General features: G+C 42.3%; 1 protein-coding gene across 2 annotated transcripts in view; it reads right to left on the bottom strand.

The window, feature by feature from the left end:
* The window catches only part of EDARADD (EDAR associated via death domain), a 180236-nt gene that overhangs the window by 82435 nt on the left and 70594 nt on the right, over positions 1-27207 (bottom strand). Inside the window, exon 2 of one of the 2 annotated variants that reach the window (XM_073627659.1) lies at positions 3782-3843. In XM_073627659.1, coding sequence (XP_073483760.1) covers positions 3782-3843 — 62 coding nt within the window. The remainder of the gene's footprint in view (positions 1-3781; positions 3844-27207) is intronic. The other variant, XM_073627660.1, reaches the window with a different exon arrangement.

Here is a 27207-nt window from a genome sequence, read left to right as displayed (position 1 = left end):
TTGGACAGGGTTGTACACATGCCACAGGAAAAATGTTTTCCCCTATGGCGGGCAGTACCACTACCAAATATGACCCATTCAAGTGACAAGGGCAGGGTTATACACATGCTGTAGCCGCATCAAAAATTCTCCCCTATGACGCATTTGGCGAGCAGTACCAATGTTGAACATGACCCATTCAAGGGAATGGGTTGTGGTGTGGTGGTGTGGCATTTACAGGGTTAAAACAAGCAATGACAAGGCGATATATCAAAAGTCTCTGAAAAGCAATACATAGTTACATAGTAGGTGAGGTTGAAAAAAGACACAAGTCCATCAAGTCCAACCTATGTGTGTGATTATATGTCAGTATTACATTGTATATCCCTGTATGTTGCAGTCGTTCAGGTGCTTATCTAATAGTTTTTTTAAACTATCGATGCTCCCCGCTGAGACCACCGCCTGTGGAAGGGAATTCCACATCCTTGCCGCTCTTACAGTAAAGAACCCTCTACATGGTTTAAGGTTAAACCTCTTTTCTTCTAATTTTAATGAGTGGCTACATGTCTTGTTAAACTCCTTTCTGTGAAAAAGTTTTATCCCTATTGTGGGGTCACCAGTATGGTATTTATAAATTGAAATCATATCCCCTCTCAAGCATTTCTTCTCCAGAGAGAATAAGTTCAGTACTCCCAACCTTTCTTCATAACTAATATCCTCCAGACCCTTTATTAGCTTAGTTGCCCTTCTTTGTACTCACTCCATTTCCAGTACATCCTTCCTGAGGACTGGTGCCCAGAACTGAAAAGCATACTCTAGGTGCGGCTGGACCAGAGTCTTGTAGGGCGGGAGAATTATTGTTTTATCTCTGGAGTTGATCCCCTTTTTAATGCATGCCAATATTATGTGTGCTTTGTTGAGCTGAACCTGTCATCTACTAGGACCCCCAGGTCCTTTTCCATCCTAGATTCCCCCAGAGGTTCACCCCCAGTGTATAGATTGCATTCATATTTTTGCTATCCAAATGCATTATTTTACATGTTTCTACATTAAACCTCATTTGCCATGTAGTTGCCCACCCCATTAATTTGTTCAGATCTTTTTGCAAGGTTTCCACATCCTGCGGAGAAGTTATTGCCCTGCTTAACTTAGTATCGTCCGCAAAAAGAGATTGAGCTGTTTACCCCATCCTTCAGGTTGTTTATGAACAAAATAAATAGGATTGGTCCCAGCACAGAACCCTGGGGGACCCCACTACCCACCTCTGATTATTCCGAGTACTCCTCATTTATCAACACCCTCTGAACTCGCCCTTGTAGCCAGTTTTTAATCCATGTACTCACCCTATGGTCCATGCCAATGGACTTTATTTTGTACAGTAAACGTTTACGGGGAACTGTGTCAAATGCTTTTGCAAAATCCAGATACACCACGTCTATGGGCCTTCCTTTATCTAGATGGCAGCTCACCTCCTCATAGAAGGTTAATGGATTGGCTTGGCAAGAACGATTCTTCATGAATCCATGCTGATTACTGCTAATGATACCATTGTCATTACTAAAATCTTGTATATAGTTGCTTATCATCCCCTCCAAGAGCTTGCATACTATTGATGTTAGGCTATCTGGTCTGTAATTCCCAGGGATGTGTTTTTGGGCCCTTTTTAAACATTGGTGCTACATTGGCTTTAACCCAATCACCTGGTACCATTCCAGTCAGTAGACTGTCAGTAAAATACGCTGCCAATCATTTCTCGGGAGGGCGGCAAGGACTTCTGCTAGTGTACATTTAAATAGAAAAATAAATAGATTTATTAGCAGATTCCATAGGTAATACACATATTTTACAGAAGTGACCCTGATAGACAAAAACTGCTATTTTAATCTTGGAAATACAGTAAACTACGTCATAAATGTAATTTTTATTTTGCAATTAAATATATTTGCTACTGAAAGATTTAAAATATATATAAAATTTTATATTTTTATATATGCAACTTTCATTAAAATACCTAGTGATTCTGCTATGAGGGACCTTGTTTAGGTAATTTCTGTTATAGAATGGGGATGCTCTGTCCCTCTATCCAAATTGTGCTACAATGTCTTGAAAAAGTATTCATACCCCTTGAAATTTTTCCACATATTGTCATGTTACAACCAAAAACATAAATGCATTTTATTAGGATTTTATGTAATAGGCCAATACAAAATGGCACATAATTGTGAAGTGGAAGGTAAATGATAAATGGTTTTCACATTTTTTTACAAATAAATATGTGAAAAGTGTGACGTGCATTTGTATTCAGCCCCCCTTAGTCAACACTTTGTAGAACCACCTTTTGCTGCATTTACAGCTGCAAGTCCTTTTGGGGATGTCTCTACCAGCTTTGCACATCTAGAGAAGAGTGACATTTTTGCCCATTCTGCTTTGCAAAAAGCTCAAGTTCTGTCAGATTAGATGGAGAGCATCCATGAACATCAATTTTCAAGTCTTGTCACAGATTTTCACTTGGATTTAGGTCTGGACTTTGACTGGGCACTTTTAACACATGAATATGCTTTGATCTAAACCATTACATTGTAGTTCTGGCTGTATGTTTAGGGTCATTGTCCTGCTGGAAGGTGAACCTCCACCCCAGTCTCAAGTCTTTTGCAGACTCTAACAGGTTTTCTTCCAAGATTGCCCTGTATTTGGCTCCATCCATTTTCCCATAAACTCTGACCAGCTTCCCTGTCCCTGCTGAAGAAAAGCATCCCTACAACATGATGCTGCCACCATCAGGGTGGGGATAGTTGTGATCAGGGTGAAGTGCAGTGTTAGTTTTCCACCACACATCTGTGTTTTGTTTTTAGGCCAAAAAGTTCAATTTTGATCTCATCTGACCAGAGCGCATTCTTCCACATGTTTGCTGTGTCCCCAACATGGCTTCTCACAAACTGCAAACGGGGCTTTCTTTCAACAATGGCTTTCTTCTTGCCACTCTTCCATAAAGGCCAGATTTGTGGAGTGCACGACTAATGATTGTCCTGTGGACAGATTCTCCTACCTGAGCTGTGGATCTCTGTAGCTACTCCAGAGTTACCATGGGCCTCTTGGTGGCTTCTCTGATTAATTCTCTCCTTACCCAGCCTGTCAGTATAGGTGGACGACCATGTCTTGGTAGGTTTTCAGTTGTGCCATACTCTTTCCATTTTCGGATGATGGATTGAACAGTGCTCAATGAGATGTTCAAAGCTTGGGATATTTTTTTGTATAACCTAACCCTGCTTTAAACTTCTCCACAACTTTATCCCTGACCTGTCCGGTGTGTTCCTTGGCTTTCATGATGCTGTTTGTTCACTAAGGTTCTCTAACAAACCTCTGAAGGCTTCACAGAACAGCTGTATTTATACTGAGATTAAATTACCCACAGGTGTACTCTATTTACTAATTAGGTGACTTCTGAAGGCAATTGGTTCCACTAGATTTTAGTTAGGGGTGTCAGAGTAAAGGGGGCTGAATACAAATGTACGCCACACTTTTCAGATTTTTTTTGTAAAAAATGTGAAAACCATTTATTATTTCCCTTCAACTTCACAATTATGTGCCACTTTGTAAAAACATTTACGTTTTTTGTTGCAACAATGCTACATGAATCACTTGCTCATATTCAAGATGGCCACCGCTAAAAATGCTAAGGAGTCTTTTTCAAAGTGATTTCTCAACAAAATAGAACATGGAGACATGGGTGGATGGGTGAGTTTGCTGGGCAAATATACTATACAATAACTAGAGTACATCTTTACACAAACAAATTACTTACGGTCTCAAACAACATTGTGCTGGGCTCCGTATCCTCAACTGGTTCTTTAACATCATGATCTGCTGAGAAATAAATTTCAGATTAAAAGACATTCGAAAGGGATCTCATATTCTTGCTTTTTTAATAGTGCGTAAAGAATGACAAAGTGTGATATGTGTACATCCCTTGTGCTGCACTCTACCAATCACTGCAATATTTGAATGCAGCACATGCTTATTGGAGGGATTATTCTTTGTCATATGAAGATTAGTCAAACGTTTTAGAAAATAATCTTCCCGATAAGCAGGGGTGTCCAGCCTTTTGACTTTCCTGGGTAACATTGGAAGAAGAGGAATTGTTTTGGGCCACACAGAAAATACACTAATAAGGATAGCTGATGAGCAGAAACATTTAGGCAAATCACACGTGAACGATCACTAATGTAGATAATGTACCTATGTGAGTAATAAAACTGAATTTTTTTTTTGTAATATTTATTATAAAAGTAAAAGAGGGTAACACAAAACTAGTGCAACATTTGACACTGTTTTTCATAAACTAACGCATCAATATCTGGTTCGAACGATGTAGTAGCAATTCTTTATTAATTCTCAAGGTGCTCATCAGATATTTTGGTTCTAATTTTGCCCTTCGCGTGCTTCATCCTTAAAAATAGTTACTCGCAAATATAGGCGCTGCCTAAAACTGATGGCATTAATAAGGTGTGATTGTGAAGAGTGGGATATTTTTCTTTGGAAAGATAAAATGTATAAAAGCCCAGTAAAGAGACACTGTCAAATTTTTCTCGTGTGTAAGCTTAAGTGTAAACGACATTTTACAACAAAAAAAAAAAATCAACATTTTTAAGTATGTTTACTACTTTGTGTTGGGCTGCATTCATAGCCATCTTGGGCCACATGCGGACACCCCTGATTTAGAATGTTAACCCAAACTCTTTGTAAATTCATCATTAGCAAGCAAAATTGCAAAATGCCCTTCTGTTTGTAAGTGACCATAGAAAGATTGGTTTTTGCAATGATTTATGTAAACTTAGCATCTTAAGAATGCTACATGTTTTAAAACATGCAGTTGTTTTACATTCCAGGAATGCATATCTATTGATCTGATTCATATCCCATTACAACTGGTCAGTGCTTTACTGGAGTAAGGAAATCTCTGATAAAAGGTTGGGCTCTTGGCAGGGGCATTTGCCTTGGCAGCAATTTTACAGGGGGGAGGTGCCCCCCCCCAGGTGCCCCCCCCCCCAGCAGAAGGGACACTAGTGAGCAGTCTGTTTGCCTAGGAAAGCAAGGAACAGGGGCGGACTGGGCCGGCGAGTTCATGCTCCAAAAATAGGCCAACGCAGGGGTGCATATAGACTTGACTGAGAGCTGGTTAGGTATAAGAACCCAGTGATAACATTGGCTCTGCCTCCACCTCCATCCCCACCGCTGCCTGAGGCTCTACTGGCCACTGGTTGCTACAGCTGCCTGGCATCTAGCAACCAGTAACGTCACGCCCACGACTCCCCACCCTAATGCAGAGGGAGCCTGAGGCAGCCCCAGCATTCAAAGAGAAGGAGGATTTAACTAGCTCCTCCTCCGCACCTAATGCTCTCCATAGTCCACCCACCTTCTCTATCTTCTCCAGGCCTCTGGCATGCTCTGAAAGAAGAAGGGAATTAAAGTGTAAGGTGAGGGTGCAGGCCAGATTGATACAGTATGTGCAGTGTCATCATGAGGGAGCCGGGCACAGTAACTGCAGAGCCAGAGACCGATACAAAGAGGAGGGGTTCATGCTGGGACTTTTAGTTCTTCACTTTTGGGGGATGTGACCACCCCCAAAAGTGCAGGACTACAGGTCCCAGCATGAGCCCCTCAGAGCTGAGGATGTGAGACCCCCTGCCTCCTCCCCAACTAGTGAAGGACTACAGGTCCCAGCATGAACGTGTGAGATCTAGAGGGTTACATCCTTAAATCTCGGGGTACATGCTGGAATTTGTAGTCCTTCACTTTTAGGGAGTCACATCCTTAGATCTCAGGGGTTAATGCTGGGATCATCCCAAAAGTAATGGACATGAAGCATGAACCCCTCAGAGCTGAGGATGTGACCCCCCCCCCAACTAGTGAAGGACTACAAGTTAAAGCATGAACTCCTGAGATCTAAAGATGTGACCCCTTAGATCTCGGGCCCAGGATTCATTCATGCTTGGACCGCATAGCCACCAGAGACCCCACATAGCTGCCAGAGACCCCACATAGCCGCCAGAGACCCCACACAGCTGCCAGAGACCCTGCATAGCCACCAGAGATCCTGCACACCCACCAGAGCCCCATACAGCCACCAGAGAGCCCTCATAGCCACCAGAGACCCCACACAGCCACCAAAGACCCTGCACAGCTGCCAGAGAGCCCGCATAACCACCAGAGATCAACCAGAGACCCCAAATAGCCACTTGAGAAGGAAGGGGTGGAACAAATTTAGACGGGGGGGCATCAGATTTTAGTCTTGTCTTGGCAAGCAAAAAACCAAAATACACCACTGGTGGCTCCTGGTATGTTGTCCTGACACGTTTTAGTTGCTTCCTGCATTTTGTCATGGGCATTGCATGGTTTTTGATCTTTAGTGAAACTAAACCCTCCTATCCTTTACAGCCAAAGAAGCTGCCATCTTCGCTTCTGTTGGCCTGAAATAGCCATGCTGCTGCACATGTGATCAGCTATGACACCAGCCATTTATTGGCTTGACAGTTCGGTTTAGAGATAACATAAGCACACTAGTTACTGTAACAGTTATAATAAAAGGTATGCCATGAATGCAACTGTTTTGGGAAAGATTTAAATTGGTGGGTTTAGTTCCACTTTAACCTTGGCTGTCCAAGATTTTAAAAGTAGGTAAGAAAACCCTTAAAGTGGTTGTAAACCACAGACATGAAATATAAACAAAGCATATCCCTCTATAGTGTGTACTTGTCTCTATACAAAGCACTAAGTGTCAATTCTGACGACTGCTTCGTTCCTCTGCTATCTGCATGAGTCGCTCCTGACAAGTGTTCCTGATACCAACAGAAAAAAACGGTGACAGAGGAGGGATCCCCAACAGATTGACAGCCTCAGCTCTGTTCTTGTTTGCTGTGTGAAGGGGGTGTGTCCCTTTCCACCAATCAGCTCCCAGAGCTTTCCTCACTGAGCTTTACAGTGTGTAATTTCAGCTCTCTGTCTCCTTTTTTCTGGCAGTTCAGACAAGCTTTATAAATGCTATACTTTGAGTGGATGTAGAGAAGAGAAGACTGCAGATGAACATGTACAACTTATGTAGTAAGATTTGTTTCATCTCTGTGTATCACCTGAGATCAGTCACTTCACTTAATATATAAGGGTTTACAACCACTTTAAATTTTCTAATTTTTTCCACTAAAATTTTCCTGTGGAATGTAATTGGTGTTCCCTTGCTATTTAAACAAAAAGTATGGCCAAAGCTTTTTTGAACTTACATTATTTCTCTTGTGGGTCACAGGAATACAATAACTTTTCTCCTCCGGTGACCCAGAGTCAGCTTATAGCTGGCTATTGCTCACTATCAATAGATGGGCCAGAGTCAGGCTCTAGACTGAATATTTCACCGAAAGTGGACCACAATGTTGCCATCATCCCTAATACAAAGTTGTAAATTGAGGGTCCCCCACAAGAGGGTTAGGACTTTAAAGGCAACTAGGTATAATAGAAAAGGCAATAAATGTAAAAATAGATATATTTTATTATTGTATCAAGAGTTAGTGCATATGACTATTGCAACTGACTCATTAGTAACAACAATGACATAAAAAAAGATATCAATATACAAACAGATATGGTCTCCTCTTTTGAAAGAGAAAAGAGCCCAGGTATCAATATACAAACAGATATGGTCTCCTCTTTTGAAAGAGAAAAGAGCCCAGGTATCAATATACAAACAGATATGGTCTCCTCTTTTGAAAGAGAAAAGAGACCGATGCGTTTCAGGAGCTTGTCCTTTCTTCAGGGGCTTGTTATATATGGAGACAGGTGTGCATCTATAAGAAAAACGCATCCATCAGAGTTGAACAATGTGGGGACAGGAGATAAGAGGAGCATCGATGAGGCAAACAAGGCAAGTCGACCATGAACAGGCCCAAAAAAATAAAAAATAAAAATTTTTAATTTGAGGAATTAACATGAAGGATAAGATAACAGTGGAAGAGTAAATCAAAATAATAACCTGATACAAGAACTGGACGTGTTTGCTGGTAGATGTTCGCTGGATAAAAATGGAAATTCTCATGATAGGGCACTGCTCAGTGCTACACCGTACAGCTGTGGCCACATACAACACACATCAACTGAGTGCTGCCTTATACTGCCTGACTATAGTGGATTACTTCAATCTTCTTTTTTGGACTTGCTCCCTGTCCATTTTTATCCAGCGAACATTCACCAGCAAACACGTCCAGTTCTTGTATCAGGTTATTATTTTGATTTACTCTTTCACTGTTATCTTATCCTTCATGTTAATTCCTCAAATTAAAATGTATTTTTTTTTTTGGGCCTGTTCATGGTCGACTTGCCTTGTTTGCCTCATCGATGCTCCTCTTATCTCCTATCCCCACATTGTTCAACTCAGATGGATGCGTTTTTCTTATAGATGCACACCTGTCTCCATATATAACAAGCCCCTGAAGAAAGGGCAAGCTCCTGAAACGCATCGGTCTCTTTTCTCTTTCAAAAGAGGAGACCATATCTGTTTGTATATTGATTTTTTTTTTTATGTCATTGTTGTTACTAATGAGTCAGTTGCAATAGTCATATGCATTAACTCTTTTAAATTTGATACAATAATAAAATATATCTATTTTTACATTTATTGCCTTTTCTATTATACCTAGTTGCCTTTAAAGTCCCAACCCTCTTGTGCAGGACCCTCAATTTACAGAGTCAGGCTCTGGAAGGATCCCGACAATATTGTTGGACAGAGTGCTTGACAAAAAAGGTGTTTTCGATGTCACCCCCTTCAACCCCCCCCACCACCACCACGCACAGTGGTGTCCACAAGGATTCTATACGGCCGTTAAAGTTGTCTTCTAACAACCCCGGTAGGGTTCATTGCTTCCTACACCAGGGCTTACTAGCTATCTTTCTGCATGCTTCAAGATTTATACAAGCTTGCATATTGTGAAATCTCGGTGTGTTCCTAAGAACTACAGGTTTTGATGATGTGGTGTGATGTTGATTTTATGCAAGTGATGCTATCATTTTTAGCTTTAATAATTCATGTATGCTGATATTCCTAACTGGTCCAGTGTCCTTGTCTGCTTCTCTGATCACCACAGATGTACACAGGGAGCTGCAGGACCAGTCACATCATGCATTACACTATATGAGGGACTCCTCTTTCTGCCCAATTATCTGTTCTACAACACCATGCAAGTGTTTTATGTGCATTATATATTTTTTTGTATATGATTAACTTATAGCTCTTCAATGCAGCTGTCTATAGCAATACCCTCCCTCATCGTATTAGGACCACTTTCTATATGTAGAACTTCTCTTCTCTACATCCACTGATTAGAAGCCTATAGAACAATGTTGTAGAGGATAAATGACTTGACACTCAGACCAGTAAGATGAGAGTCCTTGCAAATCCATATGTTTGAGCAATTCTAAACCAATAGCTGAAGCACTAAAATAATTATGAACTGATTATTGCTTGTGGTTGAAAGGATAAGTGATGATCACTGCAGTGTTTAGATGTCTTAACTTTTCAAATTCTCATAACAAACAGACACACAAGATGTTGGCTTTCTTTGCACATTTAGGCCACATTCACAGAAGATGTATCAATGTGTGCCTGGGGTGAGGGTCGCGTTTACTCACGCAGGGATGCACAGGTATTCATGGATCCTCATGCAGGCAGTCCCATTGATGTCAACTAGGATGCAGCGATTGCATGGATACAGATGCTGCTTCCAATCTGATATCCATGCGGGTTTATGGTGTCCCCCCATGGATGTCACATGCTCCGCTGGATTGCAATTGACAGCAATAAGACTGCCTGCACAGGTATTAAGAGAACACCTCCACATCCCCATGTAAATTGACAAGGCCCTCACACGAGGCATACATTCATACTCCCCATGTGAACAAGGCCTTACATAAATTAAGAGTGGGCCTTTTTTTTTACTGTAAAGATAAAGCAAAAAAAGGTTAATTCTGCAAAATGTAGATACATTCGTTCTTAACGGGTGCTTGCATCTGATTCATGTACCTGGCAGAGACAGGTACATGAATCTATTGATGCCAGCAGTGAGGTTGGAATGTCCATACTGGGCACTCCTTCCTAAGTGCCCTTTCACACTGGCCACTGTGTCTGTCACACTGATAGGCACCTGGCCGAGGACTTGTGTACTGGGGTGGGCAGAGCCTGATGGGGAACTGAGAAACTAGTTATTTTTGATTGACAGCACATGGCAGTGGGCACATAAATAGCTGCTATTTAGTCCAATAGGCTTTCAAATCTGCCCACTGTTGTACACGGTCTATCAAAACCAAGGAAGATCTGATGGGGAACAAGTCTCAGAGTTCCAAATCAAGCACTGTCCACCAAAAGTGCAGTGGCTGTGAATTTGCGTTGTTGGATGGGCGAGGCCTAATAGGAAACTCTGAGACTAGTTCCCTATCAGGTCTGCCTTGCTTGGAATTGACAGCTGATGGGGTGGGTGGATTCTAAAGCCTCTTTGGAATGAATAGTGGATTTGGAATCCGCCCACTGCCATTTACTGTCAATCACAGGCAAAAACGAACCTGTTCGGGAACTAGTATCTCAGAGTTGTCCATCAGATTTCACCCACTGTCAGCTCACTGTTATTCATAGGTTTCTAGGGTGCAGGCAGCCTTCGTTATAGCAACCAATGAAGTAAAGGTAAAGCACACACACACAATACCACCCTCCCCCAGTATGCCAACTTTGAGCTTGTCTTAATTACTACCAGTTTGCTTATCTGAGAACTGGCGGTAATTCTTTTAGATTCTGTCACAGATGTTCATGCTTTATTAAATGAAAAAAGCAGTACAGCGCTGACAATGTCCCTAAAGATAATCAATAAACATAAATGTCCATAAATATAATGTCCATAAAGAGAAAGGGGAGTTCCAGATGAAGATCCCAATGTGCAAGTGATATCCAATAATGATAAGTGACTGATAAAGTGATAACAATCCACCACCAGTATCGCTAGCCTCTCACCTCAATGAGGTCTCAAAACAGCCTTTCCCGCAGTGGGAGATGTATAGGGGCAGGTAACTGGAACCAGGTAGCTTGCAGTCTCAAGGAACGATCACATGTAATAGAATGAATAAAATCTAGTGCTCTCTGTCTCAAGCTAAAATGTATTTATTAAAACGTAGAACAACTTACAAAGCTGGCACTGTACCCCAGTGCGAAGGATGCAGGCATGTAGGATACTCCACGAAAATGAATGAGCAAGACGCGGGTGACGTCACGAGTCACGTGGTGATGATCCGTACGCGTTACGTCCCTTGTGGTGGGCGGGACTTCTTCAGCGGCGACGGCATGACGTGGTGCACCCGCTTTTAAATAACTCAGCTGATCGCCGCAGCCAATGAAACAACTTGTATACAAATTGCCATGGCGACGGTTACCAAACACGGAAGAATCAGCTCTCATGCTGGAGCCATGGAAAAATTCACTGCAATAATAATAAAGCAATGTGGTTGAACCCTAGAGGATAACTAAAATGCTACTAAGTGTAGCTAATAAAAACGTGACGAGCCCCCTATTTAAGGTATAAGACTTATGTGACGACCCATGTGTTTGCTCAATTTCGTGGAACATCCTGTTCATGAACGATATTCATATATTCCAAAAACAGTAAAAAATTCATATAAAACATTATATAAAAACCATCATAAGAAATTACCGATCAGAAATAAAACAATTTACGTCAAACTCGACGTTTAAGCCTCTCGGCAGGAGAACCTTGGTTTCATGTATCCAGTGGGATTCCCTGCGGCTGAGCTGGCGAAGAAAGTTACCCCCCCTCCAGTGCTTGTTAACTCTTTCAATCCCCCAGAATTTTAGTCCTCTGGGGTTTTGGGCATGCACCATTTTAAAATGTTTCGAAACATTGTGGGTTTTTAATCCCTTTTTAATATTATTAACGTGCTCTCCTAAACGCACATGCAGGGGCCTGGAGGTCCTTCCAATATATTGGAGGCCACATCCACATTCCAACATATACACCACTCCAACTGTCTTGCAGGTGATCAATTGATCAATTTTATATTCCCTGCCAGTAGAGGTGGCAACAAATTGTTTGCGTTTTTTGTCGTTACACTTAGAGTGTCTGCAGGCTGTACAACGCCCGCACGCATAGAAACCAGAGAGGAAGGAGAATAATCTATTTTCTGTATGTATGGGGGGATCTACCACTCCAGGTGCTAAACGGTCTCTTAAAGACGGGGCTTTCTTGTAAATGAAAGACGGACGTGGTGGCAGTAGGGGACCCAGCACTCGATCTTGTTTCAGAATTGGCCAGTTTTTAGCAACCAGCTTTTCAAACTGTTTAAACTGAACATTATAGTTCAATAACATTTTGAAATTAGGGGCATTGATGCTGGTATCTCTAGCTTTATTGGAGATCAATTCTGGCCTATCCATGGCTAAAACTTTTTCCATGTCACTCTTTAGGGCTATTTGGTCATAGCCCTTTTCGTGAAATTTAGAAGAAAGTGCCATGGACTGAGAGACATATTCACTGACATCTGTACAGTTTCGTCTGAGCCTCACAAATTGTCCCTTAGGGATGTTACATAGCCAGGATTTGTGATGGCAACTCTCTAATGGAATGAAAGAGTTTCGGTCGGTGGGTTTTCGATAATTACATAACGTGAATTTATTCTCTTCCCTCCGAATCTCCAAATCAAGGAACACTAATTTGTCCTCACTGAAATTCCAAGTTAGTTTAATATTTTTGGTGTTAGCGTCTAAAGTTTTCACAAAGGTAGCCAGACTAGAATGGTCTCCCTCCCAAACCAAGTGTTCCTTGATTTGGAGATTCGGAGGGAAGAGAATAAATTCACGTTATGTAATTATCGAAAACCCACCGACCGAAACTCTTTCATTCCATTAGAGAGTTGCCATCACAAATCCTGGCTATGTAACATCCCTAAGGGACAATTTGTGAGGCTCAGACGAAACTGTACAGATGTCAGTGAATATGTCTCTCAGTCCATGGCACTTTCTTCTAAATTTCAGGAAAAGGGCTATGACCAAATAGCCCTAAAGAGTGACATGGAAAAAGTTTTAGCCATGGATAGGCCAGAATTGATCTCCAATAAAGCTAGAGATACCAGCATCAATGCCCCTAATTTCAAAATGTTATTGAACTATAATGTTCAGTTTAAACAGTTTGAAAAGCTGGTTGCTAAAAACTGGCCAATTCTGAAACAAGATCGAGTGCTGGGTCCCCTACTGCCACCACGTCCGTCTTTCATTTACAAGAAAGCCCCGTCTTTAAGAGACCGTTTAGCACCTGGAGTGGTAGATCCCCCCATACATACAGAAAATAGATTATTCTCCTTCCTCTCTGGTTTCTATGCGTGCGGGCGTTGTACAGCCTGCAGACACTCTAAGTGTAACGACAAAAAACGCAAACAATTTGTTGCCACCTCTACTGGCAGGGAATATAAAATTGATCAATTGATCACCTGCAAGACAGTTGGAGTGGTGTATATGTTGGAATGTGGATGTGGCCTCCAATATATTGGAAGGACCTCCAGGCCCCTGCATGTGCGTTTAGGAGAGCACGTTAATAATATTAAAAAGGGATTAAAAACCCACAATGTTTCGAAACATTTTAAAATGGTGCATGCCCAAAACCCCAGAGGACTAAAATTCTGGGGGATTGAAAGAGTTAACAAGCACTGGAGGGGGGGTAACTTTCTTCGCCAGCTCAGCCGCAGGGAATCCCACTGGATACATGAAACCAAGGTTCTCCTGCCGAGAGGCTTAAACGTCGAGTTTGACGTAAATTGTTTTATTTCTGATCGGTAATTTCTTATGATGGTTTTTATATAATGTTTTATATGAATTTTTTACTGTTTTTGGAATATATGAATATCGTTCATGAACAGGATGTTCCACGAAATTGAGCAAACACATGGGTCGTCACATAAGTCTTATACCTTAAATAGGGGGCTCATCACGTTTTTATTAGCTACACTTAGTAGCATTTTAGTTATCCTCTAGGGTTCAACCACATTGCTTTATTATTATTGCAGTGAATTTTTCCATGGCTCCAGCATGAGAGCTGATTCTTCCGTGTTTGGTAACCGTCGCCATGGCAATTTGTATACAAGTTGTTTCATTGGCTGCGGCGATCAGCTGAGTTATTTAAAAGCGGGTGCACCACGTCATGCCGTCGCCGCTGAAGAAGTCCCGCCCACCACAAGGGACGTAACGCGTACGGATCATCACCACGTGACTCGTGACGTCACCCGCGTCTTGCTCATTCATTTTCGTGGAGTATCCTACATGCCTGCATCCTTCGCACTGGGGTACAGTGCCAGCTTTGTAAGTTGTTCTACGTTTTAATAAATACATTTTAGCTTGAGACAGAGAGCACTAGATTTTATTCATTCTATTACATGTGATCGTTCCTTGAGACTGCAAGCTACCTGGTTCCAGTTACCTGCCCCTATACATCTCCCACTGCGGGAAAGGCTGTTTTGAGACCTCATTGAGGTGAGAGGCTAGCGATACTGGTGGTGGATTGTTATCACTTATCAGTCACTTATCATTATTGGATATCACTTGCACATTGGGATCTTCATCTGGAACTCCCCTTTCTCTTTATGGACATTATATTTATGGACATTTATGTTTATTGATTATCTTTAGGGACATTGTCAGCGCTGTACTGCTTTTTTCATTTGTCTGGTTGGATTTGATAGATTTTATCCTCAGTATTCAGCTGCTTTTAGTATTTTGCATTAGTGATCAGCGCTGGTTGATTTTTATTAGTTCATGCTTTATTGAATTTCTCTGATTGTCTGAAGCTTTATTGAATTTCTCTGATTGTCTGAATTATCAAAACATTTATTAGTGGAACAAAATATATATCAATGGGCCAATAAAAAAAAAAAAACTTTAAAGCGGAGTTCCACCCTAATTTGCATGCACGTTTGCATGTGTTGCTGATCGCTTCGCAATTCCTTTTTGGATAGTGTCATTTAAAAAATTTTTTTTTTTAATATATAGAACCTTTTTTGCTAAAAAAGCTCCACTTCCATCCAAACCTCCGCCGTGGCGAGGTACGTCATATCCTTATTCGCATTGGCTCCTGTGATACCAGTGTAATCAATCCCAGGAGTCAATGGGCATCCTCCGCAACTAGCATCACATTATTTCTAAACCTGAAATGACGCAATGCTAGACTTCATTGCTTTGTCCATGATAAAGTCCCACTGCACATGCACGAGATCGGGAGGCACCTTATTCAGGAAAAGACTCCTAGTGGGCTTCAGATGCCCACACATTTAGGATGGACACTTGCTGGATCAGGAGGGTACAGTGAGTAACAATACTTTTAATAACACAGAAAATATTTTCAGATGTAGCATATGCCGATTTTTAAAACAAATGATGACTATCATGGGGTAAAAAAAAAAAAGTCTGGAACAGGCTGGAACTCCGCTTTAAAGTTGAACTCCAGGTTTGGATTTGATTGCATTGGTCCAAGCTTGTCCAATTTAGGTATACATATACCTGTGGGACCACCATAGAAGCAGAAGGTCACTGTAATAGTCACCGCTACTACAGTGATAGCCATGATTTTCCAAGTCCTGTGCTTAGTGGCTTCCCCTCTGCACGGTAATCCTAGGGGGTTGCTTACGCGGTACTGCTGTCATTCCCAGAATGCCTTGTATTTTTTAATGCCGTTCATCATCATATGAAAATAAATAATATGCGTGGAACAAAAGCAGTGCTTTACAATTCTTCCTACTATAAAACCCACAGTGATTGGTTTCCAAATGAAATGTGCAGAAAATTACTACAAGGGAATGTGCATATTCAAATTTCAATATACAGTGGGGACAGAAAGTATTCAGACCCCCTTCAATTTTTCACTCTTTGCTATATTGCAACCATTTGCCAATATCATTTAAGTTCATTTTTTCCTCATTAATGTACACACAGCACCCCATATTGACAGAAAAATACAGAATTGTTGACATTTTTGCAGATTTATTAAAAAATAAAAACTGAAATATCTCATGGTCCTAAGTATTCAGACCCTTTGCTCAGTATTTAAAAGAAGTACCCTTTTGATCTAATACAGCCATGAGTCTTTTTGGGAAAGATGCAACAAGTTTTTCACACCTGGATTTGGGGATCCTCTGCCATTCTTCCTTGCAGATCCTCTCCAGTTCGGTCAGGTTGGATGGTAAACGTTGGTGGACAGCCATTTTTAGGTCTCTCCAGAGTTGCTCAATTGGGTTTAAGTCAGGGCTCAGGCTAGGCTAGGCCATTCAAGAACAGTCACAGAGTTGTTGTGAAGCCACTCCTTAGTTATTTTAGCTGTGTGCTTAGGGTCATTGTCTTGTTGGAAGGTAAACCTTCGGCCCAGTCTGAGGTTCCTGAGCACTCTGGAGAAGGTTTTCGTCCAGGATATCCCTGTACTTGGCCGCATTCATCTTTCCCTCGATTGCAACCAGTCCCTGCAGCTGCAAAACACCCCCACAGCATGATGCTGCCACCACCATGCTTCACTGTTGGGACTGTATTGGATAGGTGATGAGCAGTGCCTGGTTTTCTCCACACATACCGCTTAGAATTAAGGCCAAAAAGTTCTATCTTGGTCTCATCAGACCAGAGAATCTTATTTCTCACCAACTTGGAGTCCTTCAGGTGTTTTTTTAGCAAACTCCATGCGGTCTTTCATGTGTCTTGCACTGAGGAGAGGCTTCCATTGGTCCACTCTGCCATAAAGCCCTGACTGGTGGGGGGCTGCAGTGATGGTTGACTTTTTAAAACTTTTTCCCATCTCCCGACTGCATCTCTGGAGCTCAGCCACAGTGATCTTTGGTTTCTTCTTTACCTCTCTCACCAAGGCTCTTCTGCCCCGATAGCTAAGTTTGGCCGGACAGCCAGCTCTAGGAAGGGTTCTGGTCATCCCAAATGTCTTCCATTTAAGGATTATGGAGGCCACTGTGCTCTTAGGAACCTTAAGTGCAGCAACCTTGGCAGATCTGTGCCTTGCCACAATTCTGTCTCTGAGCTCTTCAGGCAGTTCCTTTGACCACATGATTCTCATTTGCTCTGACATGCACTGTGAGCTGTAAGGTCTTATATAGACAGGTGTGTGGCTTTCCTAATCAAGTCCAACCAGTATAATCAAACATAGCTGGACTCAAATGAAGGTGTAGAACCATCTCAAAGATGATCAGAAGAAATGGACAGCACCTGAGTTAAACATATGAGTGTCACAGCAAAGGGTCTGAATACTTAGGACCATGTGATATTTCAGTTTTTCTTTTGTAATAAATCTGCAAAAATGTCAACAATTCTTTGTTTTTCTGTCAATATGGGGTGCCGTGTGTACATTAATGAGGAAAAAAAATGAACTTAAATGATTTTAGCAAATGGCTGCAATATAACAAAGAGTGAAAAATTTAAGGGGGTCTGAATACTTTCCATCCCCACTGTATGTGCTGTGATGAAACAGTGGTAGAAAGGCCTTAAAAAGAACTTGCACAATCAGATAAAGAAATATAATGAATAATCAAAAAAAGTCCATGTCAGCAGTCTATAGCCTCTGGTGATACAAAGAGATGAAACAAATTCTCCTATGTAAGTTGTACTTGTCTATCTGCAGTCTTCTCTGTTCAAAGTCCAGAATTTATAAAGCCTGTCCGAGAGTACAAAAACAGGGGCAGAGAGCTGAAATTTCACTCTGAAGAGCTCAGTGAGGAGAACTCCGAGAGCTGATTGAATGGAAGAGACACACCCTCTTCACACAGCACACAGGAACAGAGCTGAGGCTGTCAGTCAGCTGGAGGTCCCTCCCCGTCACCTTTTTTCTCTTTTTTTGTCAGGAATACTTGTCAGAAGTTACTCATGCAGATAGCAGAGGAACGAAGTAGCAGACAGAAATTACACTTTGTGCTCTGGATTGAGACAAGTACACACACAAGTACACACTAATAGAGGAACGTGCTTTGTTCATACTTCATGTCTGAGGTTTACAACAACTTTACGTGTCCAATTCCATATCTCCTCGATGTACACCAACTCCAACACCATGTGATCTGCCACCAGACAACATATGCACTCACCTTCCGCTCAGACCTATCAACGATTCACCAACGCTTCTCCGCATAAGAATTTATTGCATCACCAATCTTTAACCCTTTCATGACTAAGCCTATTTTTGACATTTGGTGTTTACAAGTTAAAATCCGTATTTTTTGCTGGAAAATTACTTAGAGCCCCCAAACATTATATATATATTTTTAGCAGAGAATCTAGAGAATAAAATGGTGATTGTTGAAATATTTTATATCACAAGGTATTTGTGCAGCGGTTTTTTAAATACAAATTTTTGGGAAAGGGACACTTTCATGAATTTTAAAAAAACCAAACAGTAAAGTTAGCCCAACTTTTTTGTATAATGTGAAAGATGATGTTACGCTGAGTAAATAGATACCAAACATGTCACGCTTTATAATTGCACGCACTCGTGGAATGGCGACAAACTATGGTACCTAAAAATCTCCATAGGTGACACTTTAAATTCTTTTACGGTTACCAGGTTAGAGTTACAGAGGAGGTCTAGTGCTAGAATTATTGCTCTTGCTCTGACGATCGTGGCGATACCTCACATGTGTGATTTGAACACCGTTTACATATGCGGGCGCGACTTCCGTATTTCGTCTAAAAGACCCCCGATCCCTCCTTTGCACTTCAAAGTATTCAGATCGCCATTTTCGGTGATTCTGAATACTGTATATTTTTTTAAAACCAGCGCCATTGGCAGCCGAGTAAAGAGGAAGTGACGTAATGACGTCGCTTCCATGTTTACGATCAGGAGGCTGGAACGAAGCCGCTTACAGCTTCATTCCAGACTGTTACTAGCCGCCGGAGGTGGCGGATTGGTGATCGGCGGGAGGGAGGACAGCGGGAGAGCAGCGGGAGGCGGTGGGAGGGGGGACTTCCCCTCCCGCTCCTCCGGTATAACAGCCGAGCGGCTTTTAGCCGCATTGGTTGTTATACTTGGAAAGCCGATGACAGTACCGGGATGATGCCTGCAGCTGCAGGCATCATCCCGGTATAACCCCCGAAAGCTGAGTACGCACATCTGCGTACGCTCGGCGGGAAGGGGTTAACGCTCATATATAAGCTTGAAACATCTCAAAATAGAAGCAGGGGGTTACATCATTATTCATAAACAATTTGGAAGGGCAGCGGTGCACTTTTGTTTGCTATTTTTATCACTATAGAAGTGTAAACTATTATGCCCTGTACACACGATAGGATTTTCCGACAACAAAATCCATGTCTTTTTTCCGATGGATGTTGGCTCAAACTTGTCTTGCATACACACGGTCACACAAATCTTGTCGGAAATTCCAAAGTCAAGAACGCGGTGACTTACAACATGTATGACAAGCTGGGAAAAATGAAGTTCAATAGCCCGTGCAGCTCTTCTGCTTGATTCCGAGCATGCGTGGAACTTTGTGCATCAGAATTGTGTACACACAATCGGAATTTACGACAACGGATTTTGTTGTCGGAAAATTTAAGATCCAGATCTCAAATTTTGGGTGACGGAAATTCCGATGGAAAATATCCGATGGAGCCTACACACGGTTGGAATTTCCGACAACAAGCTCCCATCGAACATTTTCTGTCGGAAAATCCTATCGTGTGTACAAGGCATTACAATGATTGACTGCTCCCCCAGTGGCCCCACAGGTATAAGATATGCAAACCTACATTGATCCAAGCTGGACTAATGTAAGTACGAAATAAAGATCCTACATGGAGTTCATTTTTATAGTAACACTAAACTCTGGTTTAGAAAAAAAATCTATTCAAGTATGTGTTCCTAACTCAAAAAAAAATAAAAGTAAAAACTTCTATTGCTGTCAGTCTCCTCCAAATCTCCAAATTCCTTTTTTTTTGCTGATGTGATCTGACATCCGGTTAGAGGGTGGCTGCATTAATTCTCCATGGTCCCACTGTATGTAGAAATGTAGTCATGTAGTCACCCTCTCTTGCTCTCTCCTGAGATGGACTAGGGACTATGAGGTTGTCGCAGTGTGTATAGAGCAGTACACATGACTGCGACTAACTTGTTCTGCTAATTCCAAACAAAGAAATGAGAGGGAAAACGAGATATTTGTAATTAGTTACTAGTGGATGTGTATGGCTTATTTTTGGAGAATAAAAAATAGGATTTTTAAATACAGCTTACCTGTAAAATCCTTTTCTTGAGAGTACACCACGGGACACAGAGTATTCATTACATAGTGGGTTAGATAGGCACCATCGGTGATTGGACACTGGTTAACCCCAATTAAGGAGAATTCCTCCCCTATATAACCCCTCCCATACAGGGAGGACCTCAGTTTTGTGGCAAAGCAATAGGTAACCACGTAAAAACCCATAGAAGGGCGGGAGCTCTGTGTCCCGTGATGTACTCTCAAGAAAAGGATTTTAAAGGTAAGCTGTATTCAAAAATCCTATTTTCTTGATCATACATCACGGGACACAGAGTATTCATTACATAGTGGGATGTCCCAAAGCAATGCTCATTTGAGGGGAGGGAGACACAGATCAGAAAATATAGACCGCAAACGGACCAGAGGAACTAAACTGCAGCCTGCAGTACACTGCGCCCGAAGGCGGTATCCTCTTGCCCTCTTACATCCACCTGATAGAATCTGGTGATGCACTGCCCAAGAAGAACTAACAGCCCTAGATGAGTGCGCTTTCACATGAAAAGGAGGAGTCTTCCTCTTTATATCATAAGCCTGAAAAATAACCTGTCTAATCCATCTAGAAAGAGTGGATTTTGACGCTGCTTGGCCTTTCTTATGGCCGTCTGGCAGAATAAACAAACAATCAGTTTTCCGTATCTGAGCGGTTGCCTGCAGATAGACACTGACTGCTCTAACCACATCAAGAGTGTGCAAAGATTCTTCCTTCGCGGACTGCGGATCTGGAAAAAAGGATGGTAGGATTACATCTTAATTCACATGGAATCCTGAAACCAACTTAGGTAAGAAGGAACTATTAGGACGCATAACAATCCTGTCCTTGTGAATAATTAAATATGGCTCTTTACAAGAAAAAGCTGCCAATTCTGATACTCTCCTAGCAGAGGATATGGCTATCAAGAAGACTAATTTTTTAGTCAAAAGCGCCAAAGGAGCCAGGTGCAGTGGCTCAAAGGGTTGTCCCTGTAAAGCCGACAACACCAATTTCAAATCCCATGGACATACTGGAGGTTTGACTGGCGGATTCAACCGCAGTGCCCCCTGAATAAAGGCCCAGACAAGGGAATGTGAAGCAATTAGCTTCTGAAAAAGTACAGACAAAGCTGAAATTTGGACTTTGATAGTGCTCATTTCAATCTCATTTCTAGGCCTGGCTGAAGAAAGGTCAAGATTCTGCTAATCATATACCTTCTAGGATGCCATCCCCTGGGTTCACACCAGGAAACATATGCCTTCCAGATTTTGTAGTAAATAAGCCTGGAGGCCGGCTTTCTGGCATTGACCAGAGTGGAAAGGACTGACTCCGAGAGCCCACGGATTTTTAAAATGTGGGTTTCAGCAGCCAAGCCGTCAAATTTAGACTTCGTAAAGCAGGGTGGCAAATCGGACCCTGTGTGAGCAGATCTGGCCGGAATGGGAGGACCCAAGGCCTGCCCACTGCCATCTTTACGATCTCTGCATACCAAGGTCATCTGGGCCAAGCCGGGGCTACTAAAAGGACCGACTTTGCTTCCCTTTTGACCCTTCCCAGGAACCGCGGAAGAAGTGGGTTCGGCAAGAAGGCATACATTAGATTGTACTGATCCCATGGGATAGTCAGAGCATCAGACCCCTGAGCAAGTACATCCCTTGTTCTGGACACAAATTTGTCCAGCTTCCTGTTGAATCTGGACGCGAATAGATCCACATCTGGTGTTCCCCACCTTTGACATATGGTTTGGAATATGTCGGGGTGTAGGGACCATTCTCCTGGGCATAATTGCCGGCGGCTTAAGAAATCCGCTTGCCAATTTTCCACTCCTGGGATGAATACCGCAGACAGGCAGAGAACATGGCTTTCTGCCCATGCAAGAATGCGATTCAGCTCCCTTTGGGCATCCAGGCTTCTGGTGCCTCCTTGGTGAGTGATGTAAGCCACAGCCGTGGCATTGTCGGATTGTATCCGAATAGGATGACCCTGTAGCCTGTAAGACCAGTCCATGAGGGCCAAGTAAATTGCTCTAATTTCTAGAATATTGATGGGCAAGCATCTCTCGGTTGCAGACCATCTTTCCTGAGTGCTTGTTTCTTCCAGAACTGCTCCCCAGCCTGTCAGACTGGCATCTGTGGTTACGATCTTCCATTGTAGTGGAAGAAAGGCTTTGCCTTTCAAAAGATTTTTGGTTCGTAACCAGCAATTGAGGCCTTTGCGTATCCTTGGGGATAGGCACATCGTAAGATCCAAGGCATGTGTCTTTTTATTCCAAGCTGCGAGAATGCTTCTCTGCAGGGGCCTTGAGTGAAACTGGGCAAATGGAACAGCCTCGAAAGTGGCAACCATCTTTCCTAACAGTCTCATACATAGCCGAATGGATGGACTCTTTTTGCTTAATACTAAGTGGACTAGAGCTCTTACGGCCTTGACCTTTGGCTCTGGTAGAAACACCCTGCCTTGAGCGGTGTCTATGATCATGTCTAGATACTCCAACCTTGTTGAAGGTTGCAAAGAAGACTTTTCTAGGTTGATTATCCAGCGTAGTCTTTCCAAATGTCTTACTGTCTTGAAGACAGTGCGGTTCAGGTGTGCCACCGATTGCTCTATGAGTAGCAAATCGTCTAGATAAGCTACCACAGTTATGCCCTGAGCTCTTAGATTTGCTAAGAGAGGGTCTAGAATCTTTGTAAAAATTTGAGAAGCTGTAGCGAGACCGAAAGGAAGGGCAACAAACTGGAAATGACGCTGGACTACCGCGAACCTTAGATATCTTTGGTGAGCGGGAAAAATCGGCACATGAAGATATGCATCCTTGATATCTATTGATGCCATAAATTCTCCTCCCTGCAGGGTGGAGACCACAGAATGAATTGACTGCATTCGGTAGGATCGAATGTGTAGAAACTGATTCAGATCCTTTAGATCTAGGATGGGTCTGACATCTCCATTTGGCTTTGGAACGGTGAAGAGATTCGAGTAGAACCCTGAAAACAGATCTTTTGGGTTCATTTCTACTATCACTCCCTGGGATAGTAAGCGATCTAAGGCCAGTAGTAGCGGTTCTCGCTTTACTGGATCTTTGGGAACTCTTGACCTTAGGAAACGAGCTGGTGGAAGCTCTAGGAACTCTATTTTGTAACCTAGAGATACTGAAGAGGCCACCCACTTGTCTTGAACCTCTTCCCGCCAGGCTCCTGAAAACTGTAGGAGCCTTCCCCCCACTCGGGGGCGCCCTTCACAGGGATGTTTTGGGGCTCTGCTTGGCAGGCTTTCGTCCCTTGGGTGTGACCCTGGGCCTTTCCTCTGAAAGTAGATTTTGAAGGCCGTCGCCACTGCTTAGAGTCTGATGTTCCAGGGGAAGGGGAAAGAGACCGTTTGAATGGTGGATGTTTACTCCTCTTAACTGGTAGGAGTGTAGATTTACCACCTGTAATTCTTTGGATAAAATTATCTAGGTCATCCCCAAATAGGCGTTCCCCTTTGAATGGGAAGCCAGGTAAATATCTTTTGCATGAAAGCTCTGCTGCCCAACTTTTAAGCCAAAGGGACCTGCGCATGTGTACCAACAGGAGAGACAAACGAGATGCTTGCTGGGCAGAATCCAGAATGGCATCAATCATAAAACACAGCACCTGTGGAAGGTCTGCATAGTTCTCCACTTCCTCACTGGGAAGGAGGCCAAGCATGTGCTTAACCTGTTCCTTGAGGAACTGACACAAACCCACAGTTGCGACTGTAGGTTGAACTACAGCGTCAGCCATGGAGAAGGAGGCTTTTAATAAAGTTTCCAGCTTTTTATCAGTTGGATCTTTAAACACCTGAGCATTGTCCAAGGGACAGGTCAGGTTTTTATTCACACAAGAGACAGCCGCATCCACGGATGGGACCTCCCACTTCTTGGTGAAGCTTTCCTCCAGAGGATAAAGCATAGAAAACCTTTTAGGAGGAGTAAACAGTTTATCAGGATGTCCCCAGTACTCATACAACAATTTATCCATTAAAGGATGAATTGGAAAGGAAAAAGCAGTCTGTGGGATCCTTCTGACCCCCAGGGAAGAAACAGAGGATGTAGCAGCCTCAGCAGAGGGCATTTTAAATGTGGAAAGCACTAGTTCAGTATAATACTGGACCTGCTTCTTGAGTGCCTGAGAGGAAGAAGCTCTCTCCTCTTCCTCTGAATGCTCTGGGCTTTTAAATTAGCCACCAGGCGTCTGCACACTTGCAGTGGAGGAAGTGAGCGGATTGGACACCAGCTTCACTGAGTGTGTATCTGAAAGGCACGGAATCCATTTGTAATATAAATATATATATAGGATTAACTTCTCTTACCTGTCCCCGCCGCAGGAACTGCTGAGAACAGACAGTTTCCAGCCTTCACCCATCACGGCGGGTAGCACTGTGCCATCCTTCAGGGTTTTTTGGGTTCCTACTCAGAGAAACCTCTTACCTGGACCTGTAAAAGACTCTGCCAGAAACTTTCGTTCCACTGTTTTAATAGTACACCAAGCCTGGTTTTCTCAGAGCCCAGTCCTCCAAAGACAGACTTACAGGCAAAACCTCGCTTCTTCGGATGACGGGGCCCGGGTACCATACCATCTTTGGGAGTCATAATATCGGCCCGAGATATGGATCCGGTCAGCATAGCCCTTTAAGCCCCCGCAGGGACCAAACTGGAGCTTTCTTCATAGCACATGTTTTACGTGACCAACCACCTTAGACACTGGTGAAAAAAACTGAGGTCCTCCCCATATGGGAGGGGTTATATAGGGGAGGAATTCTCCTTAATTGGGGTTAACCAGTGTCCAATCACCGATGGTGCCTATCTAACCCACTATGTAATGAATACTCTGTGTCCCGTGATGTATGATCAAGAAATATCGATTAGGGTCACTGGGAAAGAAAAAGAGTGTATAACTATAACTATCTTGAAAATCAAAATGATAAAATTCAAATTTAGAAAAAAAAACTGTTGACATATCCAAGCTTTATAAGTAGGCCTCATCACCGAGCATATTTTAATATGAGTAGTGTTCTAAAGATGAGAGGTATAAATAAACCTCTGGTAAATAAAACCAATTCACAAGCAGTTACAGGGTTAACACTTGCTAGCTGTATCCAGCCTCAGACAAACTTTGTACCAGTGAAGAAAACCTGGAAGTGTCTGCTGACATGAAACTTCCACATCAAATAAATATTACATGTACAGACTTGAGATGCATGGCAGGCACGAATGTTAATCCTGTTTTTGTTGAAACTTGAATTGAGTTATGGTTTGTACTTACTTGTCACATCTGGCAAGATGCACACAGCATAATATGCCTATATACTGCAAACGGTTTGCTAGGTGTGAAAGATGAGTCTGAATGTTCTCTGCGTAAAATTTACATAGGATTACTAAACCAAGTGATTACAGCACTGGAAGAGACTACCGAACTAGTGTAAATTTACATCTTAGTGTAAGTGTACATCTTACACTAAGATGTAAATTTACAAAGTGTACATCTTATCTACCTATTTAAATAAAATGCACATTTTGCAAAGGGTATTCACAAAAACATTGTTAGCCATGCAGTGGCTGGAAAGTGAACACAGCAGCTTCAATTACAAAATATAGTACAACATGTTATATGTACTCAAGTACTATAGCCATACCTCCCAACTGTCCCTGATTTCGAGGGACTGTCCCTGATTTGGACCAATGTCCCTCTGTCCCTCATTCCTCCTCATTTGTCTCTAATTTTGGTCTGATCTATATAGTTGTATATAAAATGCACTTTTTATCTGCAGTGTTAAGTGTTTCCCAGTGCTAAACCTTTCATCCAATTTATAAATAGCTGCATTTGTACATTTTAAAAGTCAATATGAAGGAATAGTAGTGGCAAAGAAAGCACTTGCGGATTTAATTAACCTTTTTTTGGGTTAATTCTCCTTTTAGGGGGTGTGGCAGGGGGCATGTCCTATACCTACATACATTTGCTAGTAGGAGTCCCTCATTCCCATCTCAAATAGTTGGGAGATATGACTATAAGTTTATATTAAAATGTGTTCCATGGTTACCAATCGTTACGGCAGGGAGGGGAGTTCACAGCCTTTTTTAATCTTTAGGGCCTTGTCAGTGGCAGATTCACCCAGGCAAGTCAATCTCTTCCGATAATGGAATCGCTCCCTCTCTGGACCGGAAGGCTGTAAAATTTTACTCTCTAGTCTACAGCATTGTGTTCAAGCAGGGAGGAACCCTGCATAAAACACTGCTCTAGAGAATAAAATTCCTAAGCTGGCTAGGGATTCCTTGAGCAATAAGCAATATCTGACTCTCAGATAAGTAATCATTGACAACAATGATCTTCTTAGCCATCTGACATTTTTCCTAATAACCACAAATGTAAGGAGCATTCTTTCAAGTGACAATCACGCTAACGTTCTGTGAGCTGTAGCTATAGTAATTACTGTATTACCAGCTTGAGACCAGAACATTATCTTAGGGGTTCCTCCATGTTTAAAAAAGTTGAGAAAGGCTGCTATAGAATAGGAGCAGCAAGAGAACAACATCTGAACAAGTGAATGGCCTCCTTATGCCCCGTACACACGATCCGAAAATCAGACAACAGATCGTACAACTTTTTTTCGCTTACTAGTCGCAAGTAGAAATTGAATAGGTTACCAAAGTCACGATAGTTCTCATACTACAGAAAAAAAAAATCGGAAGTGGTGTCATGTGTTGTAGTGTATTTGCATTGTATTTTTGGACGGCAACTGTACTGACTAAACGAAAATCGGACGATCTGGTATCGTACGAGGAAAATTTTTGTGCTTGTCCAATCGAATAATATCGGATGAACTGTCGTGACCGGTTCTCGAAAGCTCTGTCCTAACAATCCGATTATCATACGATCATGTCGAAAGCAGTATTTTTCGTCCAATTTTCCAGATCGTGTGTA

Source organism: Aquarana catesbeiana, linkage group LG04 (assembly GCF_042186555.1).
Source record: "Aquarana catesbeiana isolate 2022-GZ linkage group LG04, ASM4218655v1, whole genome shotgun sequence".
NCBI lineage: Eukaryota > Metazoa > Chordata > Amphibia > Anura > Ranidae > Aquarana > Aquarana catesbeiana.
The sequence above is the reverse complement of the archived record's forward strand: the minus strand, read 5'-3'. Positions and strand labels throughout refer to the sequence as shown.